Here is a 26,468-nt window from a genome sequence, read left to right on the forward strand (position 1 = left end):
AGAGTCGGACACGACTGAAGTGACTTAGCAGCATACACGTATATACACACACCTTTTTTTGTTGTTTTAGTTTTTTCCCTTACAAGATACTACAAAATATTGGTATACTTCCCTGAGCTATACAGTAGGTCTTCATTGGTTATGTATGAAGTTCTAATCTAGTGTGCCCCCTAACACAACTAGAATGTAACACATTTACTTACTTAAAAGCCCTTCCATTTTAAGATTCACCAAGTCCATGTCATATGTATCGATTGTTACACTGCTGCATTACAAAGGTGGTAAACTCAGTGACGTAAAGCAGTAAGTGTGCATCGTCGCCCGAAGCCTACAATCGAGCTGGGAGCTGCCTGATCTTAGCCGGGCTCTCTTGCCTGTGTAGGAGGTCAGGTGACTGAAGACTGACCTAGGACTAGCTCCGCTGGGTCAGTGGGGCTCTTTTCCAAGTTTCCTCCTCCAGCAAGCGAACCCCCGCTGGTATACATGCAGATGATAAGACCCAGGAGGGAGGAAAGCACACAGTGCCTCCTGAGAGCCAGGCTGGGAACTGGCGACCGTCACTCCCACTTCATTCCGGGGACCCACGCAGGTCACACTGTGAGCCCCAGTTCAAGGGAAAGGGAAATAGCACAGCTTTTATGGGAAGGGCTGTGGAATCACATTGCAGATGATGTGGGTACAGGTAAAGGGGGGAGATTGGAACAAGTGTTGCAATCAGGTAATATCCCTCTTTCTGCCTGGGAAGAACGAAATTCAGAGAAGGTACGCAACTTGGGGTTTTCCTCAGCTGTGGCAGAACGCAGCCTACCTAAATAGAGTAGGAAACGGAAGCCTGAAAAATGCTCTGAATCGAAAAGTCAACACTACTATTACGTTTTTCTCCCACCACACTCCCATCTGGGGCACAGTTGCTTTGACTCATTCTTGATCCAGCACTTTGTAAAGAAAGCTTCCTTGAAGAATGGGGTGTGGAGAGCTCCCTCCCTTCTCTTGGAGAGGCGATCAGGTGTGGAATTAGAACACACACACAGTCAGGGCAGATGGCAGAGGTATCATTGCAAACATATTTTTTTCTTCATTTAAGTGTTTCCCTCTTGATGCAGCAAAGCAGCAGACATCTTCATGAAGACAAGAGACTGAGTCCTCATTTTTCAAAGTAATCACTGGATCATAGGAGACAAAAAGAGAAAGACTTTTTTTCAGAAACCCTAGACCAATTCTCTCATTCTTAGTGAGGTGATTGATCTAGTTATTTAGAGGGAGCACCAAGGAGAAGGTCCACATTTCCCGTGGTCCAGAATGAAGTTGTAGAATCAAGTGGCCCTCCTTTTCATGATTTTAAAATCAAATTCATATCTCCTGTATTACTCATATCCTTGTCCAGCCACATAGTGTAGTTAGGATATTATTTTACAAGTTTGACAACTGAAAATGGTTTAGGTTGGTGAGAATATTTACTCATAGCCCAGAACTGGTTACTGGTTACCAACACTGTAAATCTGGATCCTGACTCTGTGGATCCAGTTTTGTCACAAATCTGGATTACTTGAGGATAATTTTCAGTATTTACAATACAGCTGGTTTGGTACCATTTGAACAAATTTCTTCCTCTGCTGCATTTTTAACTGATGTCCTCATTGTTCTATTAGTGATGCGTAAAGAGATCAGAGAGAGGGGAACAGAGATGATTAGAAACTGCTGGTGGGAAACACAGACACACAGGCACAAAATCATATAAAAAGGACATAATTCTGAAGCATATCTTGATTTATTAAACACATTTGCAGGCATTCTCTAATCTTATTTTCAACAACTGCTTACAGAGGCAGAGGACAAAATTGAGGCATACCCCTACAATAACTATTTTTGAAGAATATTTCACGACATGGGGAAAAACCAAAGTAACAATAGCAATGCCCAGAATTAACTACAGAGAGTAATCCCAGGGATGGGTGTGCAGGAGAATCTTTACAAAGACAGTGAGGAAATTTGTCAAATGTTAACAAGGGTTTTTTGTCTGGATTATGGGATTACAAACATCTTTTATATCTTTATACTTCTCAGACTTTTTTTTTTTTCATTTTTGCAATGAACATGTATTAATTAGTGAGAAGGTAAATTATTAAAACACCCACAAGAGAGATAATGGAGACCCGAGTAGGGTGTTGTAGCCCAAGTGGGGAGGAGGGCATCATGAAGGGAGGGGCTGGGGGAAGCCTGGAAGAGATGGTGCAGAGGTGGGCTGAGACGGGGTCGGCCCTGCACGGGCAGCCCTGGCAGGGAGATGCCCAGTCCTGATGGAGGGAAACGTGATGTAGAGAGAAGATGCCTCATATTTGAGAAGCCTTGATCTGATGTTCACTTTCTTATCCTTCTCAACAGTTGTTTTTTATAATGATTGAAAAATATTAAAACAGAATTTTTCTTTTTGTCTGCTTTTGTCATCATCATTTCCTGATGGATTTTTGAACGACTTTAGGCTAGACGCTGTTTGTAGGTCAGCCCAGCCCCTCTGCGCTCTGTCCGCAGCCTGCACCTGCACCCTGTACCTTACCATTCTGACCCCTGAAGGCACTGAGCTGTGCGATTGTAGATTCACTCAACTGGGCTTAGGTTTACAAGGTGGTTGCCATGAAATAAGCCAGCTGCATAAAGGCCAGGGCCTATCAGGCTCTCACTTTGCTAAGTTTTTTAAGATGTGGTACAAGATTTCAGTCCTTGCAAGACACAGTCACCACCTGAGCAGGTAACTCACGTCATATTTTTGTCTTTTAGGAAAGCGGATGTGCCTTGGAGAACAATTGGCCAGGACAGAGTTGTTTATTTTCTTTACTTCACTTCTGCAAAAATTTACCTTCAGGCCTCCAGAGAATGAGAAGCTGAGCCTAAAGTTTAGAGAAAGCCTGACCAGCTCCCCAGCCAGCTACCGCCTCTGTGCTATTCCTCGGGCCTGAAATTGTCCAGAGAGGGAGGAGAAGGAAAGAAAGAAGAATGGGCCTGTTCCCCTCAAGATAGAGCACATGCTCAGGAGTGAGGGAGCAGCACTCAGTGCCTCTAGGACAGGTCACAGGAACTGGACTCAGAGGAAACTGAATCCAAACCCCAGCTTAACCGTCTCCAGTGGGGCCTTGGGCAAATCAGTTATGTTGTGAGTGATTTCATTTTCATCTGGGAAATAGAAGGTGGACAATGATTTCTTCTCTAAAGCAAAAACTAATGCAAAGATCAAAGGAAATTAAGGGCTTTAAATGGCTTGGAAACCATAAAGCACATCATAAAATTCATAGTTGTGATCTGCCTTCTGTGTCCTTCCTTAGACAGAAATATGCTTCTGGCCTGTTGAGATGGCCTGGGTCAAAGTGGAACCAAATGGTGGATAAGAGTCAGAAGTTGGGCCCTGGGGCAGCCATGGAGGTCAGCCAGAAAGGCCCTCACATTTGGTAGCACCAGGCAATCTTATCCTGCTTCTGCCTCAGACTGGCCCCTGGGAAGTCAGCAAGGCAGGTAGATTCCTATTAATAAGCACGGTTCTGTGGAAAAGCAGTTTCTCTGGTTTACCTAAGAAAATACTACCTTGGCCTTGGACACCAGATTCAAATAGAATGTCACCAAATTTAAACAAACATGGAAAGCTACTTAGGGGGAAGTAAATGTGGAAATATTTTCTGACTTTAACGTGCCCTCTTACCTTAAAACCTCCCTCATGCATTATTTCTGAACCCCCTTATTGTTGTTAAGAACACGGTGGTTGTGATGTTTTCTTAAAAATTGATTGTCACTGTGATTGACATGTAGCCCCAGCCTAAACACAGATGATGAGCATTGACAGAGTATTGTGTAGAAAGAGACAGAAATGCAGGAATCCTGCTCAGCCTTCCTGTGTGGGTGCTAAGGAGAGAAAATGCCATCAACTGGAAGGCCAGGTCCCACTGAGAACCCATGGGGTTGGGATGCCAGCCCACATGCAGACAAGCAATGAAACATGGTAAACTGTATTAAACCTTATAGAAGGTCTTTTTTCCTAAGGCTGTTAGAATTAAGGAATTTAAATAGCTCAGAGCAAAAAGGGCCATGAAGACATGGGGCTCTTCAATCCTGTTGCTGGGATTCAGAGAAAAACTATGTCAGTGGGCACCATTAAAGGAAAATAGAAATAGGAAGGAAGGCAGGGAGGAAGGGAGAGTCTGGCTGGATCTATCCTGTGTCCGTCAGAGCCAATTGGTATTCAAAGAGAAATGGTTGTGTTTCCTAAAGTGCATGGGGAGGGTTTGAGTTAGACTAGAACTCACTTCATGGAAAAGAGACAGGGAAAAAATGAAAACATTAACAGGCTTTATTTTCTTGGGCTCCAAGATCACTACAGATAGTGACTGCAGCCATGAAGTTAAAAGACATTTGCTCCTTGGAAGAAAAGCTATGACAAACCTAGACAGCATTAAAAAGCAAAGACATCACTTTGCCAATAAAGATCTGTATAGTCAAAGCTATGATTTTCCAATAGTCATGTACAGATGTCAAAGTTGAACCATAAAGAAGGTTGAGCACTGAAGAATTGATTCTTTCAAATTGCTGTGCTGAGAAGACTCTTAAGAGTCCCTTCAACAGCAGGGAAATCAAACTAGTCAATCCTAAAGGAAATCAACCCTGAATATTCATTGGAAGGAATGATGCTGAAGCTGAAGCTTCAATACTTTGGCCACTTGATGTAAAGAGCTGACTCATTGGAAAAGACCCTGATTCTGGGAAAGGTTGAAGGCAGGAGGAGAAGGGAGTGACAGAGGATGAGATGGTTGGATGTCATCACCAACTCGATGGACATGAGTTTGAGCAAGCTCCGGGAGTTGGTGATGGACAGGGACGCCTAGTGTGCTTCAGTCCATGGAGTCATAAAGAGCTGGACACACCTGAGTGACTGAACAACAACAGCAGGACACTGAGAGCCCCAGCTGCATCACCCGAATGCACTTTCCTTGTAACCTTTTGGAAAGCTGCCTCTCTGGAAAGCACTGCAAATTATATTTCTAGAATAAAATGAATCAAACCAGCCCTCGAACACCCAAACATCTGAGACCTTGTCTTCCACTCTTTATTCCCCCAATCAGTTTATCCTCTTTGGAGACTAAGAATTGGCCAAAATACTTTTCATTATGTGCTCAGTCTCCTAAATTATAAAATATAGGGCTTTTTATAGTCATCTCTGAGGTCCATTCCTACTCTGTTGTGCATTTTCCATGACTCTCTGGTGGATCAGAGGTTAAAGCATCTGCCTGCACTGTGGGAGACCTGGGTTCGATCCCTGGGTCGGGAAGATACCCTGAAGAAGGAAATGGCAACCCACTCCAGTATTCTTGCCTGGAGAATCCCATGGATGGAGGAACTTGGTGGGCTACAGTCCACCATCCCAAGAGGGATGGTATGGGGAGGGAGGAGGGAGGAGGGTTCAGGATGGGGAACACATGTATACCTGTGGCGGATTCATTTTGATATTTGGCAAAACTAATACAATTTTTTAAAGTTTAAAAATAAAATAAAATTTAAAATAATATAAAAAAGAATTTTAAAAAGAGAGTTATAAAAGGACAGAAAACAAAAATTATTTTGTAATGCTTTTACAGATCGAGAATTTATATTTTACGGTCTCTCAATGAGCTTTTGAGAAAAATATAGGGCAGAAAGTTCAACTACCCTCAGTCCTGTGTCCCCAAGTTTCTGGTTAATTGTGGTCACATGCTACTTGGGTCTGGGCCCCATTGCATCTATCAGGCCAGATGAGTGTCCAGGGGTTTTCCATTGATCCCATGAAAGTGAAAGTGAAGTTGCTCAGTCCTGTCCGACTCTTTGCAACCCCGTGGACCGTAGCCCACCAAATTCCTCTGTCCATGGGATTCTCCAGGCAAGAATACTGGAGTGGGTTGCCATGCCCTCTGCAGATATACCATCCTAACACCAATCAAAAGAAAAGTGAAGTCACTGTACTAAGTGCTGATATCAGAGCAAGGAAAATTATCATAAATTTTAAAAGGGAAGTACATAACAAAAGGATCAGTTCTCCACGAAGACATAGCAATTCTACAATGTGCATGCACCTGCAAACTGATGGAACTGCAAGGGAAAATAGATGAATTTCTTATTATAGTTAGACACTTGAATATCCCTTTACCATCAGTGGACAGAACCAAGAGTCAGAAAATCAGTAAAGGCAAAGTTGAACCATGCAATATTACCACTTACTTGGATCCAATTGAGATTTATAGAATTCATAATCTAACAAGAGCAGCACGCATATTCTTCTCAAGCTCATGTTGAACATTCACCAAATAGGCCACATTCTAAGTATAAAACACATTTTATCAAGTATCATATGGAAATCACACAAATTATGTTTTCATAACAAAATGGAGTTAACTAGAGACCAATAAAAGAATAGTACATGAAAAACTTAAAACTATTTGAATATTGAATAACACATATAAATAAGCATGGACCAAAGAAGAAATCTCCAAAAAATATCTTTAAACAAAGAAAATATAAGGTATCAAAATGTGTAGATGCAGTGAAATCAGTGCGCTGAGGAAAATTTATACCATTGAATAAATAAAGGTTTAAAATAATCTATGCTTCCACCTCATGGTTCTAGAAAAGGAAGAGAAAATTAAATCCAAAGAAATCATAAGAAAATAAATAATAAAAATCAAAGCATCAGTGAATGAAATTGAAGATAGGAAAATAGAGAAAATGAACAAAACCAAAAGTTAAAAAAATTTAAGTTTTTAAATTGGCAAACATCTAACCAAGTTAACTAAGAAAAAGAGAGAGATGGTTTAAGTTACTACTATAAATGAACATGCAACATCACTACTCATCTCATGGACATTGTAAGAAAGGAATATTATGTACAACTCTGTGCCCACAAATTTGATAAATGGGCCAATTCACTGAAACACAGTCTAGAAAAACTCACAAGGAGAAATAGATATCTCAATAGGCCTGTATCCATTTAAGAAATAAAATAAATAATAAACTTTGAAAAGTGAAAGCACCAGATCCAGAAGCTTCCAAATATCTATTCTACTAAACTTTAAGAAGAAAACTATAGCAAGTTGCTACAATCTCTTCCAGAAAATCAAAGCATAGAAAATACTTCATAATTCAGCCCTTGAGACCAGCACTAAAAAAAAAAAAAAAGACATCAGAAAAAGGGAAAAATCAATCTCTCTCTGATATAAGTGCAAAAATCTTCAAACAAGTATTAGTAAATCCAATCCAGAGATTACACAGTTATATAGCATGATCAAGTGGAATTTTTTCTATGGTGCAAAGTGGGTTTGAAATTCAGTTAATGAAGCTCCATCACATCAACAGACTAAAGAAGAATATTCATATAACTTCATCAACAGATGCAGAAGGAGCATTTGACAAACTCCAACATGCACTAATAATAAAAACTCTTAGCAAATGAAGAATAGAGAAGGACTTCCTCAACTTGATAAAAAAAATATCTACAGAGAACTCATGGCTAACTAACATCATAGTCAATGGCAAGAAGCTAGACGCTTTTGTCAAAAGATCAGTAAAAAGATATAGGTATCCTTCTTATTCAAGATTGTACCAGAAGTCCTAGCTAATGCAATATGACAAGAAAATGAGATTAAAGATATATATATATATATATATATATATAAACTACCAAGAAAGAAACAAAATGTCTATGTAGAGAATCACAAGAAATTAACAAAATACCTTCTGGAACTAATAAGCAATGGTAGCAACGTAGTAGGACAAAACATTGGATTATACTACAAAGTATTAAGTAAAAAAAGATGAATACAGAAAATTTAATTTCTTTAAATACAAGCAAAGAACAATAGAAATTTGAAATTAACAACTTAGTATCGTATGCAAGCTAAATATGGGAACTTTCTTTAAAGTTGACGATCTGTTCCTAAAGTTTTTATGGAAAGGCAAAAGATCCAGAATAATAAACACAAAATTGAAGGAGAAGAGCAAATTTGGAGGACTGACACCAGCAGACTTCAAGACTTACTATAAGCTGCATATCAGGATGTGTGGTATTGGTGGAGAATAGACACATAGATCAGTAGAACAGAATAAAGACCCCAGAAATAGATTCAGAAAAACACAGTCCTTGACAAAGGAGCAAATGCAATTCAATGGAGAAAAAGTAATATCTTTTGCTGGAATAACTGGAATCCCTATGGAAAAAATGAACCTGGACACAGATGTTCCACTTCTCACAAAGGTTGACTCAAAATGGATCACAGATATAAATGTAAAACTCAAAACTATTAAACCTCTAGAAGATAACAAGGAAGCTATCTAGATGACCTTGAGAGTTTCTCATGATTTTCCATATAACACCAAATGCAAGATTTATGAAACAAAAAAGTAAGCTGGACTTCATTAAAATTTAAAAAATTAACACTTATTTGAAAGTGCACTTTGAAAATTAGCCATATTTATTCCAGATAGTAGCTGTTCAGGTAACTGTGGTTGAGGACTTCTACTGGACTGTATCCAGAGGAAACTGATTAGGATGGATAAGATTCCCAAATTCACCAAAAGCCTAGTAGATATCAGATATCTCAGAACTTTGGCCTTAATCTGATTTAATTCTTACAACTCTCAGTATGAAGTGAAAATATTATTCTCATTATACAGAAGGCCCAAAAGAGTGAAGTGTTTTGCCAAACTCACCAAGGCAGAATGAATGGCACAGCCAAAATAAGAACCTGGGTTTTTTTAGTCAATTACCTTTGTCAATTATATTCAAATATGACTTATAAAAAATTAACTATAACAGTGATAGCGATGAAATAAGTTACCAGTGAGTGCTCAACATTACTTACTATTAGGAAAATGAAAATGAAAATGAGCTATCCCCTCATACTTGTCATAATGGCTATTATCAAAAGATATCAAGTGTTGGCAAGTACATGGACAAACCCTTGTACACTGTCGATGAGTAAGTAAATTGGCATAACCATTATGGAAAATATTATAAAGATTACTCAAAATTTTAAATAGGTCAACCTTATGATCCAGTGATCCTCAGTCAGTCAGTTCAGTTGCTCAGTCGTGTCCGACTTTTTGCCACCCCATGAATCTCAGCACGCCAGGCCTCCCTGTCCAACACCAACTTCCGGAGTTCACTCAGACTCACGTCCATCGAGTCAATGATGCCATGCAGCCATCTCATCCTCTGTTGTCCCCTTCTCCTCCTGCCCCCAATCACTCCCAGCATCAGAATCTTTTCCAATGAGTCAGCTCTTTGCATGAGGTGGCCAAAGTACTGGAGTTTCAGCTTTAGCATCATTCCTTCCAAAGATCAACCCAGGGTTGATCTCCTTTAGAATGGACTGCTTGGATCTCCTTGCAGTCCAAGGGACTCTCAAGAGTCTTCTCCAACACCACAGTTCAAAGGCATCAATTCTTTGGCGCTCAGCTTTCTTCACAGTCCAACTCTCATATCCATACATGACCACTGGAAAAATCATAGCCTTGACTAGACGGACCTTTGTTGGCAAAGTAATGTCTCTGCTTTTAAATATGCTGTCTAGGTTGGTCATAACTTTTCTTCCAAGGAGTAAGCATCTTTTAATTTCATGGCTGCAGTCACCATCTGCAGTGACTTTGGAGCCCAGAAAAATAAAGTCTGACACTGTTTCCACTGTTTCCCCATCTATTTCCCATGAAGTGATGTTCCAGAGTAGCTCACAATAAATGTCAGGTGCTGTTGTTTTCCCCAAAGTTCAAGATGCTGGGCTCCAATACTTTGGTGAGAAGTTGACTGAAAAACACAAAGCTCAAGGATCTGTGGAGCCCTCTGATATGCAATGAAACCAAAAACCTTAGGGCACCCTTGGTCTCAGGGAATGACGAGCTCTCTAAACAGCAACAACAACAACAAAATACTCCAAGCCTGGCCTTTACCAAGACCCAAGTGTGTGTTCTTTCCAGAATCCCATGGAGCCAGCTGGTGGGCAGGAGGAAGGCCGGATTTCAGAGGCAAGGAGTGATGCGGTGGAGATTTGGCGGGGGCAGGCGAGGTGCACAAGAGGTGGGGCCTGGGGGAAAGCCAGGACTGGTCTGGCCCACCTGGTCACTGGAAGCTAGGCCACGCCAGGGGCGGGGCGAAGCGGAGTTGCAGACGGAGGGAAGAAGAAGAGCAGGAGGAGGTGGGGCAGGAAAGCACCAAAGAGAAAGGAAAAGACCGGGTGCACAGAGGGACGGGGAGGCGGGGCCTGGGAAGCCGACTCGCTGGGGAAGGAGGGCGGTGCTGGCAGCTGGGAGGCAGAGCCCCCGCAGGGACCTCCGCAGACTCGGACCGCGGAAGGGGGAGCAGGCAGCGCAGCCATGTTGGAGGCGTTGGGCTCCCTGGCGGCTGCCCTCTGGGCCGCGCTCCGTCCTGGCACTGTCCTGCTGGGGGCCGTTGTCTTTCTTTTCTTAGATGATTTTCTCAAAAGGCGTCGACCAAAGAACTACCCGCCAGGGCCCCCGCCCCTGCCCTTCGTAGGCAACTTCTTCCAACTGGATTTCGACAAGGCGCACCTGTCGCTTCAGCGGGTAGGAGCGGGCGAAGGTGCCCACGCGCGTCCTGACCCTGACCTGCGGGACAGGGGCCATTCCGGGTACCGAGGGCGGGAGGCCTGGGAGGGGGCACGCTCTGGAGGCTTCCCTGGTGGCTCAGGCGGTAAATAATCTGCCTGCAGTGCAGGAACCCCAGGTTTGATCCCTGGGTGTGGAATATCCCCTGGAGAAAGAAATAGCAACCCACTCCAGTATTCTTGTCTGGAGAAGCCCATGAACAGGGAGCCTGGTGGGCTATAGTCCATGGGGTCGCAAGGAGTTGGACACTATGGAGCAATTAACAATTTCACTTTTCTGAGGCTAACGCAGGCACCCTGGTACACCCACTTTGAGCCTCTCTCTTGACCGTAACAAGTGGCATGATTCACAGTGCTTTCTACGTGTGAAATATGGTTAACTTTTCACTGTTGAGTGTGCTAGAAAAAATATACTTTGGGGGCGGTGGTGCAGGTTTATTGTACAAAACAAAAAGTGCCTCTCGGTCCATCTAGCTGTGGGAAAAAGTTTAACTATTGAACTGTAGCTTCTCAGGTGCCTCAGTGGTAAGAATCGGCCTGCCAAGCCGATTGGAGGAGGAATGGCAACCCACTGCAATATTCTTGCCTGAGACACCCCCAAGGACAGAGGAGCCTGGCGGGCTATAGTCCATGGGGCTGCTAAGTGTCCGACACCATTTAGGGATTCAGTAACAACAAGCACTCATGTGAAGCCTTCACATGCTGCCAGGAGCTTAGTCATCCGCATATTTTCTCTTCTGTCAGGATACAGTATGGTTCAGAACCCACTCTGCATGCTTAGTAAATGTTTTTGACTGACCAGGTGGTCCTTTATCTCTTCCATTTCTTTTATTGGAGCCTTGAGGGTGACAGACACAATACGGTTTTAAGTCATTTAGTTGCGTCTTGTTACACATTGAGCTTCCCTGATAGCTCAATTGGTAAAGAATCCGCCTACAATGCAGGAGACCTGGGTTCAATCCCTGGGTTGGGAAGAACCCCTGGAGAAGGGAAAGGCTACCCACTCCAGTATTCTGGTCTGGAGAATTCCAGGGACTGAATAGTCCATGGGGTCACAAAGAGTCAGACACGACTGAACGACTTTCTGTCTTCTCTGTTATGTATTACCGGGACATTCTTTTTATAGTATGATCACTGTCTTTTTTTTTCACATTAATTTGTTTATTTTTGGCTGCACTAGGTCTTCCTTTCTTTTGCTAGGGCCTTCTCTAGTTGCTCCAAGTGGGGACTGCTGTTGGTTGGAGTATCTGGGCTTCTCATTGTGGTGCCTTCTCTTGTTGTGGAGAACAGGCTTTAGGCACAGGGCCTTCGGTGGTTGCATTTCGCTGGCTCTAAATCGTGAGCCCAGTAGTTGAGGTGGTCATGCTTAGTTGCTTGTGGAATATGAAATTTTCCCAGACCAGAGATAGAACCCATGTCCCCTGCATTGGCAGGCAGATTCTCATCCACTGCGCCCCCAGGGAAATCTCCCACTTTGTCCTTTTAACATTATTATCCTTGGTGGGGAAAGAGAGAGTGGAAGCTATACTTTCCCTGGGAGGTTGTTTCCCTGGTGTAAAATGATTATGAAGAAAAGAAGTGAAAGTATTAGACACTCAGTCATGTCTGACTCTTTGCGACCCCATTGACTGTAGCCCTCCAGACGCCTCCATCCGTGGAATTCTCCAGGCAAGTATACTGCAGTGGGTTGCCAGTCCCTCCTCCATGGGATTTTCCCAACCTAGGAATCAAACCCAGGGCTTCTGCATTGAAAGCAGATTCTTTACGGTCTGAGCCACCTAAATCTTCACCACTTGTCAACCACATTGCTCCCATCCCCACAAGGTTAGAGCCCCTCATCTTCAGGTTCCTCCTTCTACAATCCACTCTCAATAACGTACTCATTTTAAAATGCCATTCCTCTGTCTAGATTTTCTTAGTGCTTCCTGCTGCTTCCCAGAGTTCATATTCCTTAGGGAGCCACATGGATCCCTTCTTGTAGCCTCTTTCCACTTTATAGTCATCTCCCCTCAGGGCTCCCTAACTGTGGCCACCCTGAATTCCATAAAATTCCTTTCATCACTCAACACTATCTCAAGAATCATCAGCTGCTTCCCTGCCTCTCAGCACAGGTACCTTCCTGACAGACAGCTCTGTGGTAAGTGGTTGTGATGATTAAATAAAAGGAATGTTCAATGTTAATGTAGCTTAATGTTGGTGCTCAGAATAGTTCAAGTTACCTAAGAATGCCTGGAGCACTTCAACACAAGCTTGTATTACAAACTCAAGTTCAGATGGAGATGGCTTCATCACTTTCTGTGAGAAACACCCAATTGGTAGCACTAAGTGACAGGATTAGTATATAGAGTTTTAAAGCTAAGATGCTAAACCTGTACCTTTCTTTGAGAACTGTGTTGTTTAATTTCCAAGTATTGGAAGCTTTTCCTGTTTTCTTTCTGTTAGTGATTTTGCTTGAACTTGAAAGAACTGTGAGGCAAGTGGCTATATGGAGTAAAGTGGACAGTAAGTTTTTAAATGGGGGGTAACATGAGCTAAAACAAAGTGAGAAGGCAGTGAAGAAGCTGGTTGATTTGTTTGACATAAGCGGAACCTTCCTTATTTCCCCCATTTCTGAAACATTCTCCACCATAACTATATGGCTTATTATAGAAACATAAATGTGAATAACGAAAAAAATCTAACTGGACTAAGGATGGGAAGTGATAAATAAGGAGGATAAATGTATTATGAGGATATAAATTAGGCTGCTTGTAACAAAAAGATCCCAAAGTACAGTGGTGTGAGAATATTGAAATTTATTTCTCTAAACAAATAAGGTGAGATGTAGGCAGGAAGACCAGGATAGCAAGGCTGCTTTGCTCCACAAGGTTATCCAAATACTCAGTGCTTCTGTCTTGCTGCTCTGGTCCCACAACCCTCAACATGTGCGATTTCTGTACCATGAAAAGGGGAAAGTGGGAGGTGGTGAGCAGCAGCTTTCCTTTAAGGACATGACCCGGAAGATGCACACATCACCACTACTCACATCCCGTTGGAAGTTAATTGGAAAGTAATGTGGCCAGTTAATCCTTAGGGAGTTCCATCACGCAGCAGAAAAGAGAGAGAATATGCTTTCTCCATGCTTTCATTTAAGGATGAGACATACAGAGCGAGTTAGAGCTCTACTTTATGCCCACCGACTAGGCACTAAATCTCTGTGCCTCATTTTCTGAAAACTAGGAATACATTATAGGGTTGTTATAGGAACCAAACAAGTTTGTGAATATCAGTTTACCCCAGGGTAAACTAGCACATAGCTAATGCTTACTTCTATATCTACCCTCCTCCCCTTTTCTTCAAAAATGTATGGTAACCAACTCAAGGAAAAACCAATTGTTGATTATAAATGTGGCATCACTTGTCTGACCTGATTGCCTCATGGACTTCATTCATCCACTCTCTAGCCACTGCCCCTCCATTTCTTTGTCAATACCTTATTAGAATCTTTTTGCTAAAATACACTCCCAAATATATCAATAAAAATAATTTTCTTATTGTGTTATGGTTGCTATCACCAGAATCTTAAAGATGGGAATTTGTAATAGCCCTCATTTTATTCATTTGGAAACTGAGACAGAAGAAAGTCCTATCTGTCCCTTTGAACAAGGGCTTCCACATCCCTTTGCACACAGAGTCCATTCATTCCGCAGAGGCTCCAGTGGCCATCTGCCAGGGACCCAGGAACAAAGTGACTTTCACATTGCTGTTCTCATTCTTCCTCACAGAAGCTTCTTTGGAGGGAAGGGAACACACAGTGCTGCTTGTGGGACTTTTGTTCCCTGTCCAGGCATTGAACCTGGATACTCAGCAGTGAAGGCCTGAGTCCTAATGTCCTGACCACTGACCCACCAGGGAATTCCCCCTTACATAAACTTTGAGGGAAGAACAGTTTTCTACCTTTTATATCTGGGAAGGTGAGGCTCATAAAAAAATGAAGTAGCTTTCCTAAGTGCTCACAGCTAGTCAACCACGGAGTTAAGATTTCCACATGTCTCCACAGCTAGTGTACGCCTCTCCATAATTCCTCTAATGAAACTTCTGTCACCTACAGCCTGCTGAGTAAGGGGACATTCTCTCCTAGTTTAGTAGATTTGATTTACTAGGAAGTCCCTGTTCCCTACCCCAGAATTCACTAAACATATCTCTGCCTTCTCTGATAAGTCACATGGGCTGAATTCTCTCTTTTCATTAGACTCTAAGACGCTTGAGGTTAGAGACCTTGTTTATTTTATCTTTATGCCTTATTCTCAGGACACATGTGCTCACCCAATTCAAGTATATTGAACATATAAATGAGTGTGGGTAATGAATGTCTATGTCCTATAGTGTAGTCTAGATAAGAGCAAAAAAAAATGGAAACAGGTAGACATATTTCCAACAGCTCAAGGTACACAGACAGACAAACACAGAGACTCCCCTCAATACAAGCCTCCTGCCAGCTCCACACACCCTCCATTCCAGGATTCAGAGACATATGCATACTCAACTGTGGCTCTTCTATTTTTCAGTTCGTGAAGAAATATGGAAATGTTTTTAGCGTCGATTTTGGTATATTTCGTTCCGTTCTTATAACTGGATTGCCCTTAATCAAAGAAGCCCTTGTCCACCAAGACCAAAACTTTGCCAACCGCCCCTTGATCCCTATTGAAAAACGTATCTTTAACAATAAAGGTAAGTTTCTTGAACAATGTATGTTTGCTATTCCTATGGTCCATGAAAGGGTCTCCAATAATCCCAAGGACCAGGCTCATCATATTCCTGCCCCTCTAGGAAGCTGAGTCCCCACTCAGCTTTTTTTGAAGGTACCCCCTCAGGGAACCTGGCAGGGTCAGCCCTAATGTCAAGGATTTGGGAGAAGCCATGTTTTTTCAGATGTTTCCCAGTTTCTCTTTGAAACATTTAGTCTATTAACTCTACATCCATTCACTCCATGAAAGCCAGGTGTACCTAGTGCTAGGCACCAGTGATAGAACAGTGAGGATAACATACAAAATCCTTGATTGTTCTGTAACTTACATACTATTAAGAGAAACAGTGTCAATTACATTCATAATTTAAGGCCTCAGTGTTATGAAGATAAGAGCAGGGTTCACTTATTACAGGTATCTAATCTAGTCCTGAGACTCAGGAAAAACTTATGTAAGTAAATGACATTTAATAAAGTGATGAAGCAGTGCAGCAGAGGAAATAAAATGTAAAAGTTTCCAAGATGGGAAGACAGACAGTGAACTGAGGAATTGAAAGGTGGCCAGTGCGGGAAGCACAGAGATTAAATGGAGATAATGAAATGAAGATGAAGCTGCTGAGTTTGGCCAGAAATAGTTCATGCAAGTTCTTTTTAAGAATATTGCTTTTTATCCTAATAACAATGGAGGTTCTGAATGGTTTAAGTAGAGAAAGGAACCATCATATTTATATGGTACATTTTAAAGACTTCTCTAAGCTGCAGTGTCAAGAATGGAATAAAGGAAGCAAGAGACTGTTGTAGCCTTTAGATTAGAAGAGGTGGTGGCCTAGAAGAGGGGGTGGCAAGAAATGTCAGTCCAGTAGGTTAGAGCAGGAGAGTGACTGAAGATACGTGGATTTAAGCCACTCAGGAGGCAACTCCAATAGGACACGATGACCTAGACAGAGGGACAGTGAGGTGCTGAGGTACACACCCAAGTGGGTAGGTAAAGGAAAGAAGAGAGATGTGGAGGAGGACAAAGTGTTGGCTGGCCTGGGTAGGGAGTTGTATAGAGTGAATCATGAATTCAGTCATGAATATGCTGAGTGTGAAGCCAAGAGAGTCAAGCAGAGAATTGTACATGTGTCTGGATCTGAGAAGCAGAAAATAGGTGTTTACTGTCAGTAGATGTGATTTGAAGTTTTAGAAATTGAGATTTCCTAGAAATGGAGGATAGGGTAAAAGAGAGGAAGCTTCAGATCTAGTATAGAAGATAGTTAACCTAAGGTATGATAATTTCTCTGAAGTCATAGAATTACCAGAAAATTAGGGAGAGTGTGGTATCCTGGGCTCCACTGGCAGAGAATGTTTCAGAAAGAAAGGATCTCATGCTGCTGACTCATTAGGATGGGGTTGAAAAGGATCCTGAATTGAACAGCAGGGAGGGCCATTTCACTAAGGTGATGGAAGTGAAAGGAGACGTTAGAAGGAGTTGAAGAGTGCTCTGGAATGAAGAAATGGGAGGATGGTGGCCTCTCCTGTCTTATAAAATCACTGAAATTCAACTGCACACACCATACAGATTGTTTTCCTTTGCCTGTGGTGTTCTTTCTGCACAGTGTCCACAGTTTGTTATCTAGGGTGATTCTTATCTTTTTAAGATATTTAAGATCTTTTCTAATTATGGGTATTGACTCCTTCTAATCCATAAGTTCATACTTGCTATGTAGCATAACTGCTGCTGCTGCTGCTAAGTCGCTTCAGTCCTAGTAATTAAATAGTCTTATGAGACAAGTAATCAAATGACAGGCTTTGGAGTCAAGCAGACTTGAATTTGAATGCCTGTTCAGCTGCTTACTCACTCTGTGACCTAGCAGAATTTCCTTTTATCTCCCATGTCTCATTTTCCTCATCATCAAAGTTAGGCTGTTGGTTTGGCCTAACGATTGTACCTACCCCAGAGAGTTTCTGTGAACACTAAATTACACAATGCATTAAAAATGCTAGCATGTCCATCATGACAAGCAATCAGTAAATTCAAGGGATTATTGCTTTGGAATTATTTCTCTGAATAGTTTTCAAGCACCTTAAAGCCCTCCTTTCCTCCATCTGGTACATTATCCTTAATGGGTCTTGTTGGCTTTTTTTAATGTTAGCTTTCTTTTCCCAGGACTGATCATGTCCAATGGCCATGTGTGGAAAGAACAAAGAAGATTTGCCCTGACAACTCTGAGGAACTTTGGTTTAGGAAAGAAGAGCTTAGAGGAACGCATTCAGGAAGAGGCTGCCTACCTCATCCAGGAAATAGGAGAGGAGAACGGTAATCAGGTCCCAGGACAGGTGCAGCGACTGTGGTTTACTCATTCACTAGTCAGATGCTCAGTTAGAGCCCATGTGCCTGTCCTGTGCCCAGCACTGTGGGACACTGAGGGAATGACAGTGAACAGCTAACCATGACCTGCCCTCGTGGGGGTCAAGAATTAAGAAGAAGAAGAAGAGGGGTATTAAAACTTACTATTAGTTTTAAATCCTGGTCATCACTTCGACTTCCCAGACATTGACTAAGTACTTGCTGTGTGTCAGACCCTGTGCAGGGGCTGTGGACACAGTCTAAGATGTGGTTCTGTAGTCAGTGTGCCGTATGTCACAGAGAGTAGGTTCTCTGGAAAATAGAAACCAATCAGAAGGCTCTATCTCTTCTCCTGCCTCCAGGACAGCCTTTCGACCCTCACTTCACAATCAACAATGCCGTTTCCAATATTATTTGCTCCATCACCTTTGGGGAGCGGTTTGACTACCAGGATGATCAGTTCCAGGAGCTACTGAGGCTGTTCGATGAGATGATGCATCTGAGGACATCAACGTGCTGCCAGGTGAGCCCCTTCTCACTTCATCTCTTGGATAAAGACAGTGGGCTAATGTCAGATACAGATGAGATGGTCTTCCTTTTGTTTTAGGCTAAAATGCAACCTTTGAAATTGACTTCACCACAAACTTGTTTAAAATAAATCTGTTGACTTTAGTGTTTGTGTCCCTGGTGGCTCCGATGGTAAAAAATCTACCGGCAATGTGCAAGACCTAGGTTCCATCCCTGGGTTGGGAAAATCCCCTGGAGAAGGGAATGGCAACCCACTCCAGTATTCTTGCCTGGAGAATTCATGCACAGAGGAGCCTGAGGACCTACAGTCCAAGGGGTTGCAAAGAGTCAGACACAACTGAGCTACTAACACACACACATTAAATATTTACTATCAATAAAAAACATTTCTTACGGTCATTTAAAGTACAGAATTTGTTATGACAGACACGTACGCACTTACGTTTTTTCCCTTAAAAAACAATATCACCATCACTTTTGAGTCTCTCCTCTCCATGTTCCTCCCTAGCTCCACACCTCCATGATCCTCAGATGTGTGTTTCTGTGCCTGACTCTCCCTCAGCACGTTGTTTTGATTCATTTGTTAGTTCCTCTTATTTTACTCTGCATAGTTTTCCACTTCATGAATGTGACACTGATTGTTATTCTCTTGAATAATGGCTCGGGGGATTGATTGATAAACACATTTCTAATTAGAGGGATTTCTAATTTGAGGGATATTATGAATAAAGCGGCAATGAATATTCTTGTTTTATGCACACTCAAAGATACACATACACACTCACACACTAGAGACAATTGCCCTGAACAAATAGTAAAACAATATAAGGGAATAGGAGAAGGGCCCCAGGGGTGCTGCTTATTAGAGGATACCAGGAAAGACAGGTCCAAGTAAGTGACACTTAATGTGGACATGAATGAAGTACAAGGCTAGTGTTGTACAGATTTCAGACGAAGACCAATCGGATTGTATGAATAGCCAACGCAAAGGACTAAACATTATCATCCTTCAGGTTGTCACAGAGACCAAAGGGGCTGGACTAGAAAGACTAAGAGAGAGTAAGATGACAGCAAGTGATAGCAGAAGAGAGGACAGGAGGGTGAGAGGTCAGCTCATGTGGAGTCCAGATCAGGAGAAGAACGTAGAATTTGTCGAAATGTCATGGAAAGTCAGTAAAGTATTGAGGGATAAGCAGTGAAATGATTATGCTCTCCAATGTCTTTCCAAGGATAATGAATTTCCTTCCGGGTCCCCAGCATACACTCTTTAGTAAATGGGAGAAACTGAAAATGTTTATTGCTGGTGTGATTGAAAACCACAAGAGAGACTGGAATCCTGCTGAAGCAAGAGACTTCGTTGATGCTTATGATGAAATGATTTATTAAACTGTTAAAGGGTCCCTCTGGCACCTCAGTGGAAAATCAACTGGGAAGGGGGTTAAGGAGAGAATCAAGGGAAATGGTGGAGGCTTTACAGCATCCAGGTGAGAAATGTTGGTGCTTTGTACTAGAATGACAAATACATTGAGTAGTGAGAAGTGGTCTGATATTGGTTATATTTTGGAAGAAGTGCTAAAATACTTTGCCAAGAGAAAAGAGGATTGAGACAGAGAAGATGAATCAAGGGTAACTCAAAGGGTTAAGTGTAAGCAAAGAAAATATAGATAATGATACAATAGTTTCTTAGTCTTCAAGAGTGGAAAACTGGCACCCCCTTGTCTTCATGACTGTTTTGTTTTCTCTGTCAGCTCTACAATATCTTTCCAAGGATAATGAGTTTCCTTCCGGGTCCCCAGCATGCACTCTTTAGTAAATGGGAGAAACTGAAAATGTTTATTGCTGGTGTGGTTGAAAACCACAAGAGAGACTGGAATCCTGCAGAAGCAAGAGACTTCATTGATGCTTATCTGCAGGAAATAGAAAAGGTGAGAGAACCTAAGTGTTTTCCTGAGTAGTGTTCTTAAAGAACAAGTGAAAGGATTCTGGTTTCTTATGCTGCTGTGACAAATCAAACTTAGGGGCTTAAATAGACCCACATTTATCAAGGCAAGGTGTTGGCAGGGCTGGCTCCTTCAGTGGCTCTAGGGCAGAATTATTGACTGACTTCTCCAGCGTCTCGAGGCTGCTTGTACTCCATGACTCAGGGCCCCTTCCTCCACCTTCCAAACCATTGATATATCTTCTTCTCTGCCACCATCCTCATGTGGTCTCTTTATGTTCTTCTTGCCTCCTCTTATAGAGACTCTTGTGATTATAATTGAAACACTGGGATGATCCAGGATAATCTTCCCACAAAAATGGACAATTTTTATGGCTCATTTTTCAGCCCACCACAGGGGAAGGATATAGAGATTAGAAATATCATTAGCTTAGAATTGATGATACAATTAGAAATAAAAATGTTAGTGTAAGAGTAATTGACTTGAGGTCTTTGAAAAGCCCAAACAACTGCCTTTTCATTGTTCAGTCTCTGTCTTCTACCTGAGTCTGAAGTGCCTGTGCACAAAAGGATGAAGAACCATTGCTTCACTATTACTTGGGCCAATGCCCAGTCTCTCGCCCCTTTCTTTAGCTCCCTAGTACAGAACACAAGTGAAGCTGAGGCAGAGGCCAGAGTTAAGCCTCAAGTGGAGGGACATGTGCCTCTTCCCACATCCTCATATCATCCACTTTCCAATATTATATAGGAGAAGCAAGAAAAAGGCCAGTTTGGATGTATATCATTTAACATAGTGAACCCCCTGGTTAATACTCATCACTGCATCAGTGTTATCATTTTTGTCTCATTAGATTGTTCATTCCTTCTCCTGGAGTTAAAAGAATGGTGCATTTTTCCCCCATCTCCTCTCTTAGTTCACCTTACTCTTACAACATAGATAGAGGCACTGATTCTTCCTGAGAGAAAGAGACTTCACTTGCTATGAGGTGTGCAGATGTGGGATCACACACAGAGCCACACGGACACACTGAAGCTCCTGGAGGACGGTGGTAAAGACGCTGGGGTGCCATGAGGAATGACTGTTAGAATTAGAGAAGTTTAACTGGGGTGATGCGAGAATTGTTGTACTTTAGAGAAATGCATTTTATTCTTTCTGGTATCAATACAAACAGTTGTTGAAAATTTGTTATGTGCCCTTTCTACTCACATAATCTATAGTATAACTTTCAGGGGTGAGTGTTATTATTTCTATTTTACGTGTCAGGAAAGTGAAACATAGACAGGCTGATAAGTTTGAGGTTTAGTAACCAGGCCAAGTTGTACAGATAGTGAATGATGTGGCTAATATTGGAACTCAAGACTGTTTTTCAAATGTAATAATAGATTCTCCCAAGTTATAGAAGTAAAATAAATTTATTGTCTCAATTTTCATCCACCAGAGCTAACAGAAGATTCTAGCACTTGGGGCAGGAGGATGCTAATTATATTGGAGTAATAAATCTCTGCCTCCTGAGATGACCAAAGGGAAAGCCATTTCTCCTGGAGAGGGAGTGGTCTCTCCTCCCATGTTCTGTCTAGGATGAAGCCCCCTATGTTGTGGCCACTAAGAACAGTCTCAATAAACCAATAATCACTGTGCTTTCTAGCATAAGGGCAATGCTACTTCATGTTTCCATGAAGAAAACCTTATCTATAATACCCTGGACCTCTTCTTTGCTGGAACAGAGACAACTTCAACCACCTTGCAGTGGGGACTGCTCTACATGGCCTTGTATCCTGAAATCCAAGGTGAGCACATCAGAGGGTAGGCCTGGGTCAGGTCAGAATACTTCCCTAAATTAGTTCATGTCAATCTCAGTATTCCTAAAGAGTGCTATTTGATTTATCCTCACTATTAAGAAGAGGAACCCAAGGCTCAAAGAGCTTCAGAAACTCACAGCAGGAATGTTGTCCAGCAAGAATTTGCCACCAGATTTGTCTCACACCAGGGTCTACTTCCTACTCATATAACCTCCCTGAAGAGCTAGTCTGGAGAACCTAAAATAGCCATTTTGATCCTGGTTATTCCATTCCTTAGCTTAATCAGGAATACTAGAATAATACAACCTCCTCTTATTTTCCAGAAAAAGTCCAAGCTGAGATTGATAGGGTGCTTGGCCAATCTCAGAAACCAAGCATGGCCGCGCGAGAGTCCATGCCCTACACCAACGCTGTCATCCACGAGGTGCTGCGAATGGGGAACATCCTCCCTCTGAACGTGCCCCGGGAGGTGACAGTGGACACCGTCCTGGCTGGATACCGCCTGCCCAAGGTAATTAAGGGCTCACACCAACAGCCTCAGGTCTCCAAGTTCATATTTGTAAATGGTTGGAGTCTCAATAGGAAATGTGATGTGTTTTCATGTCTTAGGGAAGCACTTAAATAGGGAGAGAGATATATTAATATTATTGCTGATGTAATAGTAGAATTTTTTTTTTCTTGTGGGGTTTTTAGAACGTTAGTTCAGAAAAACGTTAATAGGTGTTGTGGGAAAGTAAGGGGATTCCTAGGTCAAACATGTTTAGGCAAAGATTTGCTGTTTTAGATTTGAGATATCTCAGTGTTTTAATATGTGATGTGCATTGTTAATTCCTGTGGGGAGACAGCAGGCAGCAATTCTCAGTCAGACTTTGCCGTGAGGTCCTTTTCTTTGCCTTGGGAGAGCTTCTCACAGGATATGGACCTGCCACATGTATGTTGGAAAATTCTGCTTCACAATCCTGGTGGTTTAGAATATTGAAATATGAATAAATATTTGAGACCATCTCAAATCACTTTGAAGTGATTTGAACCAAAGTGAACCAAAATCACTTTAAAGTGATGTTTCTAACATAATGTCCCCAAATGTATTTTTCCAGCTCTGATGTACACCCTCTTGATGGGACTGCATCACAAGGGGAAACAATCCAAGTCCGTGTAGTACTAAATATCAGAAAAGGAGAGAAAGGAACGCGTGCTTTTTAAAGCAGTAATTATGTGGCGTTGGTCTTCCCTGGTGGCTCAGACTGTAAAGAATCTGCCTGCAATGCAGGAGACCCACATTTGATCCCCGGGTCGGGAAGATCCCCTGGAGAAGGGAATGACAGCCCGCTCCAGTATTCTTGCCTGGAGACTCCAATGGAGAGAGTAGCCTGGCGGGCTGCAGTCCATGGGGTTGCACAGAGTCGGACACGGCTGAGCGACAAGCACACACACACCATGTGCCACTGGCTGCTCAGGCTCTCTCAGAACATCTGCATCGGTCCTCAGAATAATTTTGTTATCCTCATTTTACAAATTGGAACTTCAGGCTGAGAGAGTTACTAGTCTTTTAAAGACTTCTCAACTACAAAATGACCACAGTTGGCTTCCAGAAACAGAGATTTTCTGATTCCCAGGCTCATCTTTTTCTGTTCTACACCAAGTTCTCTCCTCAGGGGTTACTTTACTTTGCCTTTAAAAAAGTCTCCCTGCAATTATTCTCTGTGGGGCCCTGTCCTCACAAAGGCAATTCTGCTCTCATTCTGCCCGCCACTCTTAGGACCTCAGCAGACAGCTCTCCTGTGCCCCCGAGTGCCCTCTCTGCACACTGCGCATTCACAGTTCTTTCCTTTCTCACCCCTTGGTCCATCTCTGTGGATCCATTGCAGTTTGTCTGAGTTCCTCTGTGTGTGGAACCTGGGGCTGATATCAAGGCAGAACAGTAGGAACTGCCCCATTGCGTTCCCCTTTGTCCCCATCCTGCAGAGCTGGGAAAAGCAGCTATTCCTGCAATGATTGCGTTTACTATTCTCTTGCTGATTGACCATTTTGTGGGTGAAATCTGAAGTCTAAATGACTTCGCAGGTTATCTTTGTATATTCATACCAATTAATTTAGTTCCCGATAACCATTCTAAGTCAATAGACTGGTTATAACAAGTTTTCTTTTCTGATGTAGCATTCTGCAGGCCCAGAAAGCCAAGTAAAACTGAGTTTTAATAGCAGCTCGAATAATCACCCTGAGGGGTGGCATGCGCAGTGCTTCTCCACCCTTCTCTCAGCCCCAAGCGGAGGAGTTCTGAAGCGCTGGCTTCCAGGCCTCTGCAAGCAACCCTCTAGGAGCAAGTGATACTAGACTAAATGCAGAGGAAAAGAAGATAGGGCATTGGGTGCTGAGGAAAGGCAGGTACTTGCTGAAGGATACACGATGAGAATGCTCCTCAAACTGGGTTAAACTTAGGTCACAGAAAGCTAGGTCCTGGTTGATTAGCTCACAATGGTGGAGTAGAAGGACTTGAACTTAACCTTCTTATGCAAACACAAAAACCACAGATATCTTCTGAACAACCACTGACCAAAAAAAAAAAAAAAGGAAACCTACCAGAAAAGATACCCTACATCCAAAGATGAAGAAGCCACAGCAAGATGGCACGATTAGGATAAAGTCAAGTCCCATACTCACTGGGTGGGCAGTGCGCAAACAGGAAGCCAATTACGTCACAGAAATTCTGCCACAGAAGTGGAAGCCCTGAGCCCCATGTCAAGTGCCCCAGCCTGGGGGTTTGACAACAGGAGGAAGTGCCCCTACAGAACCTAGCTTTGAAGACCAGCAGGGTTTGATTGCTGGAATTCCACAGGACTGGGGGAAACAGAAGCGCCGCTCTTGGAGGGCACACACAAGGTGGTGTGCACCCCAGGACCCAGGGGAAAAAAGCAGTGACCTCGTAAGAGGCTGGAGCAGACCTACCTGCTAGTATTGGAGGGTGTCCTCGAAAGGCGGGGGGCAGCTGTGGCTCACAGCGGGGACAAACACGCTGGTAACTCCAGCAAATACTCATTGGCATGAAGATACCCAGAGGCTGCCATGCAAAACGGCATGGAAAGGAGTGGGGACAAACGACAGATTGAGAAATTGAAAGAGGCTGGATGTAGTGGGAGTGCAGGTAGAAGGACAGTGGCTCCAACAGGGCAGGTGATGTGTCCTTAATCTGAGAGTGATGGGAGCTCTTGAAGGCTGTCTGTCAAGTGCCAGGTATGGTGGGTGGACAGGACTAACATGATTAAATCATGTCCAGAGCTAACTCTGCTTTCATTGTGTTGAGAACATTGAAGGGGAAGAGAGGATATAGAGTTGTAGTCAGAGCTACTGTAGGAATGTGTGGACAACCAAGGTGGTACCTTGGACGTGGCAGTGGGCATAATGCAGGTGACAGAATCAAGAGAAATTTCAAGTAAAATTGACCAGCCTGCCTGAAGGACTGGATGAAGGCAAAAAGGGGGAAAGGGAGGCACTAAGGAGGACTCCTGGGTTTCTTGCTGTGTATCAAAAAGGATAGTGGTTCCTTCCACTGGGTGACCTGATTCTATCATTAAACCTTCTGTGGAATGTGCTAGATAATGGAGGGAGAAACTTAGACAAATGAGACATTTTTGTTATACAAACGGCCATAGTTACCACTTCACTGAGCAGCTGGGTTGATTTTGGTCCAGAACTGCCTGCCCACTGTCACATGGTTCATACCTGTTGCATTCATGTTCATTGATTCATACGTGTTCCCTCCCAAGATCAACACTGAAAGGTCCCTGCAGAGATGCATTCTGCACCTAGAGTAGTCGTACTTCCCCGATCAAATTCCCAAAAGACAATTCCAGTCCACAATTTTAAGCTGACCCATGACAAAGAGCTGAGTCGCAGGGGCTGGGCTCTGAAGTAACTGGGTTGGGGAGTTTGAGGGAGTTTGGGGTGCCGTCAGCATTGATGTAGGAGACCGGGGGGCTGTTGCCCCATCCCACATGCGTGTTGTGTGTGTCATGAGTCTTTTCTGCCTTCTCCAGGGCACCATGGTCACGACCAACCTGACTGCACTGCACAGGGACCCTGCAGAGTGGGCCACCCCTGACACATTCAATCCAGAGCATTTTCTGGAGAATGGGCAGTTTAAAAAAAGGGAATCCTTTCTGCCTTTTTCAATAGGTGAGTAGAAAAAATTAGGAGTGCGGGAACCCAGAGTCTCTCTCTCTTTACCCTTCCCTACTCTTCTCCTTGTGAGGCTTTGCTTTAGTTGGAATGTCTCTAGATCGCCCTGCCCAGCGGGACTCACTCTTGCTGCGATTACATCTTAGGAGTCCCTGGGTGGAGCATCACGAGGACTCATGCCCTTACTTCCTAAGCCCTGGCTTGACTCTGGTGGAGATTTCACCATCAAGTTGTTCTGTCCCCAGAACACCAGAGACAGAAGCTTAGCCTCTGCCTGTTACCCACAAAGAAGGTTAGAACCTCACCATCTTCATAGAGCTTTAAGTTCCATGATCCTTTTAGGGC

General features: G+C 42.9%; 2 protein-coding genes across 3 annotated transcripts in view; both read left to right on the plus strand.

Annotated features, from left to right (window-relative positions):
* LOC521656 (cytochrome P450, family 2, subfamily J) overlaps positions 1 to 3,284 on the plus strand; it is a 35,893-nt gene extending 32,609 nt beyond the window's left edge. For both annotated transcript variants that reach the window (XM_059884552.1, NM_001038551.2), the window contains 1 exon segment: positions 2,776 to 3,284. In XM_059884552.1, the coding sequence (XP_059740535.1) occupies positions 2,776 to 2,954 (179 nt within the window). In that variant the 3' untranslated portion in view covers positions 2,955 to 3,284.
* Positions 3,285 to 10,304: 7,020 nt separating this feature from the next.
* LOC511936 (cytochrome P450, family 2, subfamily J) overlaps positions 10,305 to 26,468 on the plus strand; it is a 29,002-nt gene continuing 12,838 nt past the window's right edge. Inside the window, exons 1-8 of the mRNA XM_002686347.6 lie at positions 10,305 to 10,584; positions 15,173 to 15,335; positions 17,501 to 17,650; positions 18,043 to 18,203; positions 19,957 to 20,133; positions 21,794 to 21,935; positions 22,271 to 22,458; positions 25,982 to 26,120. Coding sequence (XP_002686393.1) covers positions 10,375 to 10,584; positions 15,173 to 15,335; positions 17,501 to 17,650; positions 18,043 to 18,203; positions 19,957 to 20,133; positions 21,794 to 21,935; positions 22,271 to 22,458; positions 25,982 to 26,120 — 1,330 coding nt within the window. The 5' untranslated portion in view covers positions 10,305 to 10,374. The remainder of the gene's footprint in view (positions 10,585 to 15,172; positions 15,336 to 17,500; positions 17,651 to 18,042; positions 18,204 to 19,956; positions 20,134 to 21,793; positions 21,936 to 22,270; positions 22,459 to 25,981; positions 26,121 to 26,468) is intronic.

Source organism: Bos taurus, chromosome 3 (genome assembly GCF_002263795.3).
Source record: "Bos taurus isolate L1 Dominette 01449 registration number 42190680 breed Hereford chromosome 3, ARS-UCD2.0, whole genome shotgun sequence".
NCBI classification, from domain to species: Eukaryota; Metazoa; Chordata; class Mammalia; order Artiodactyla; family Bovidae; genus Bos; species Bos taurus.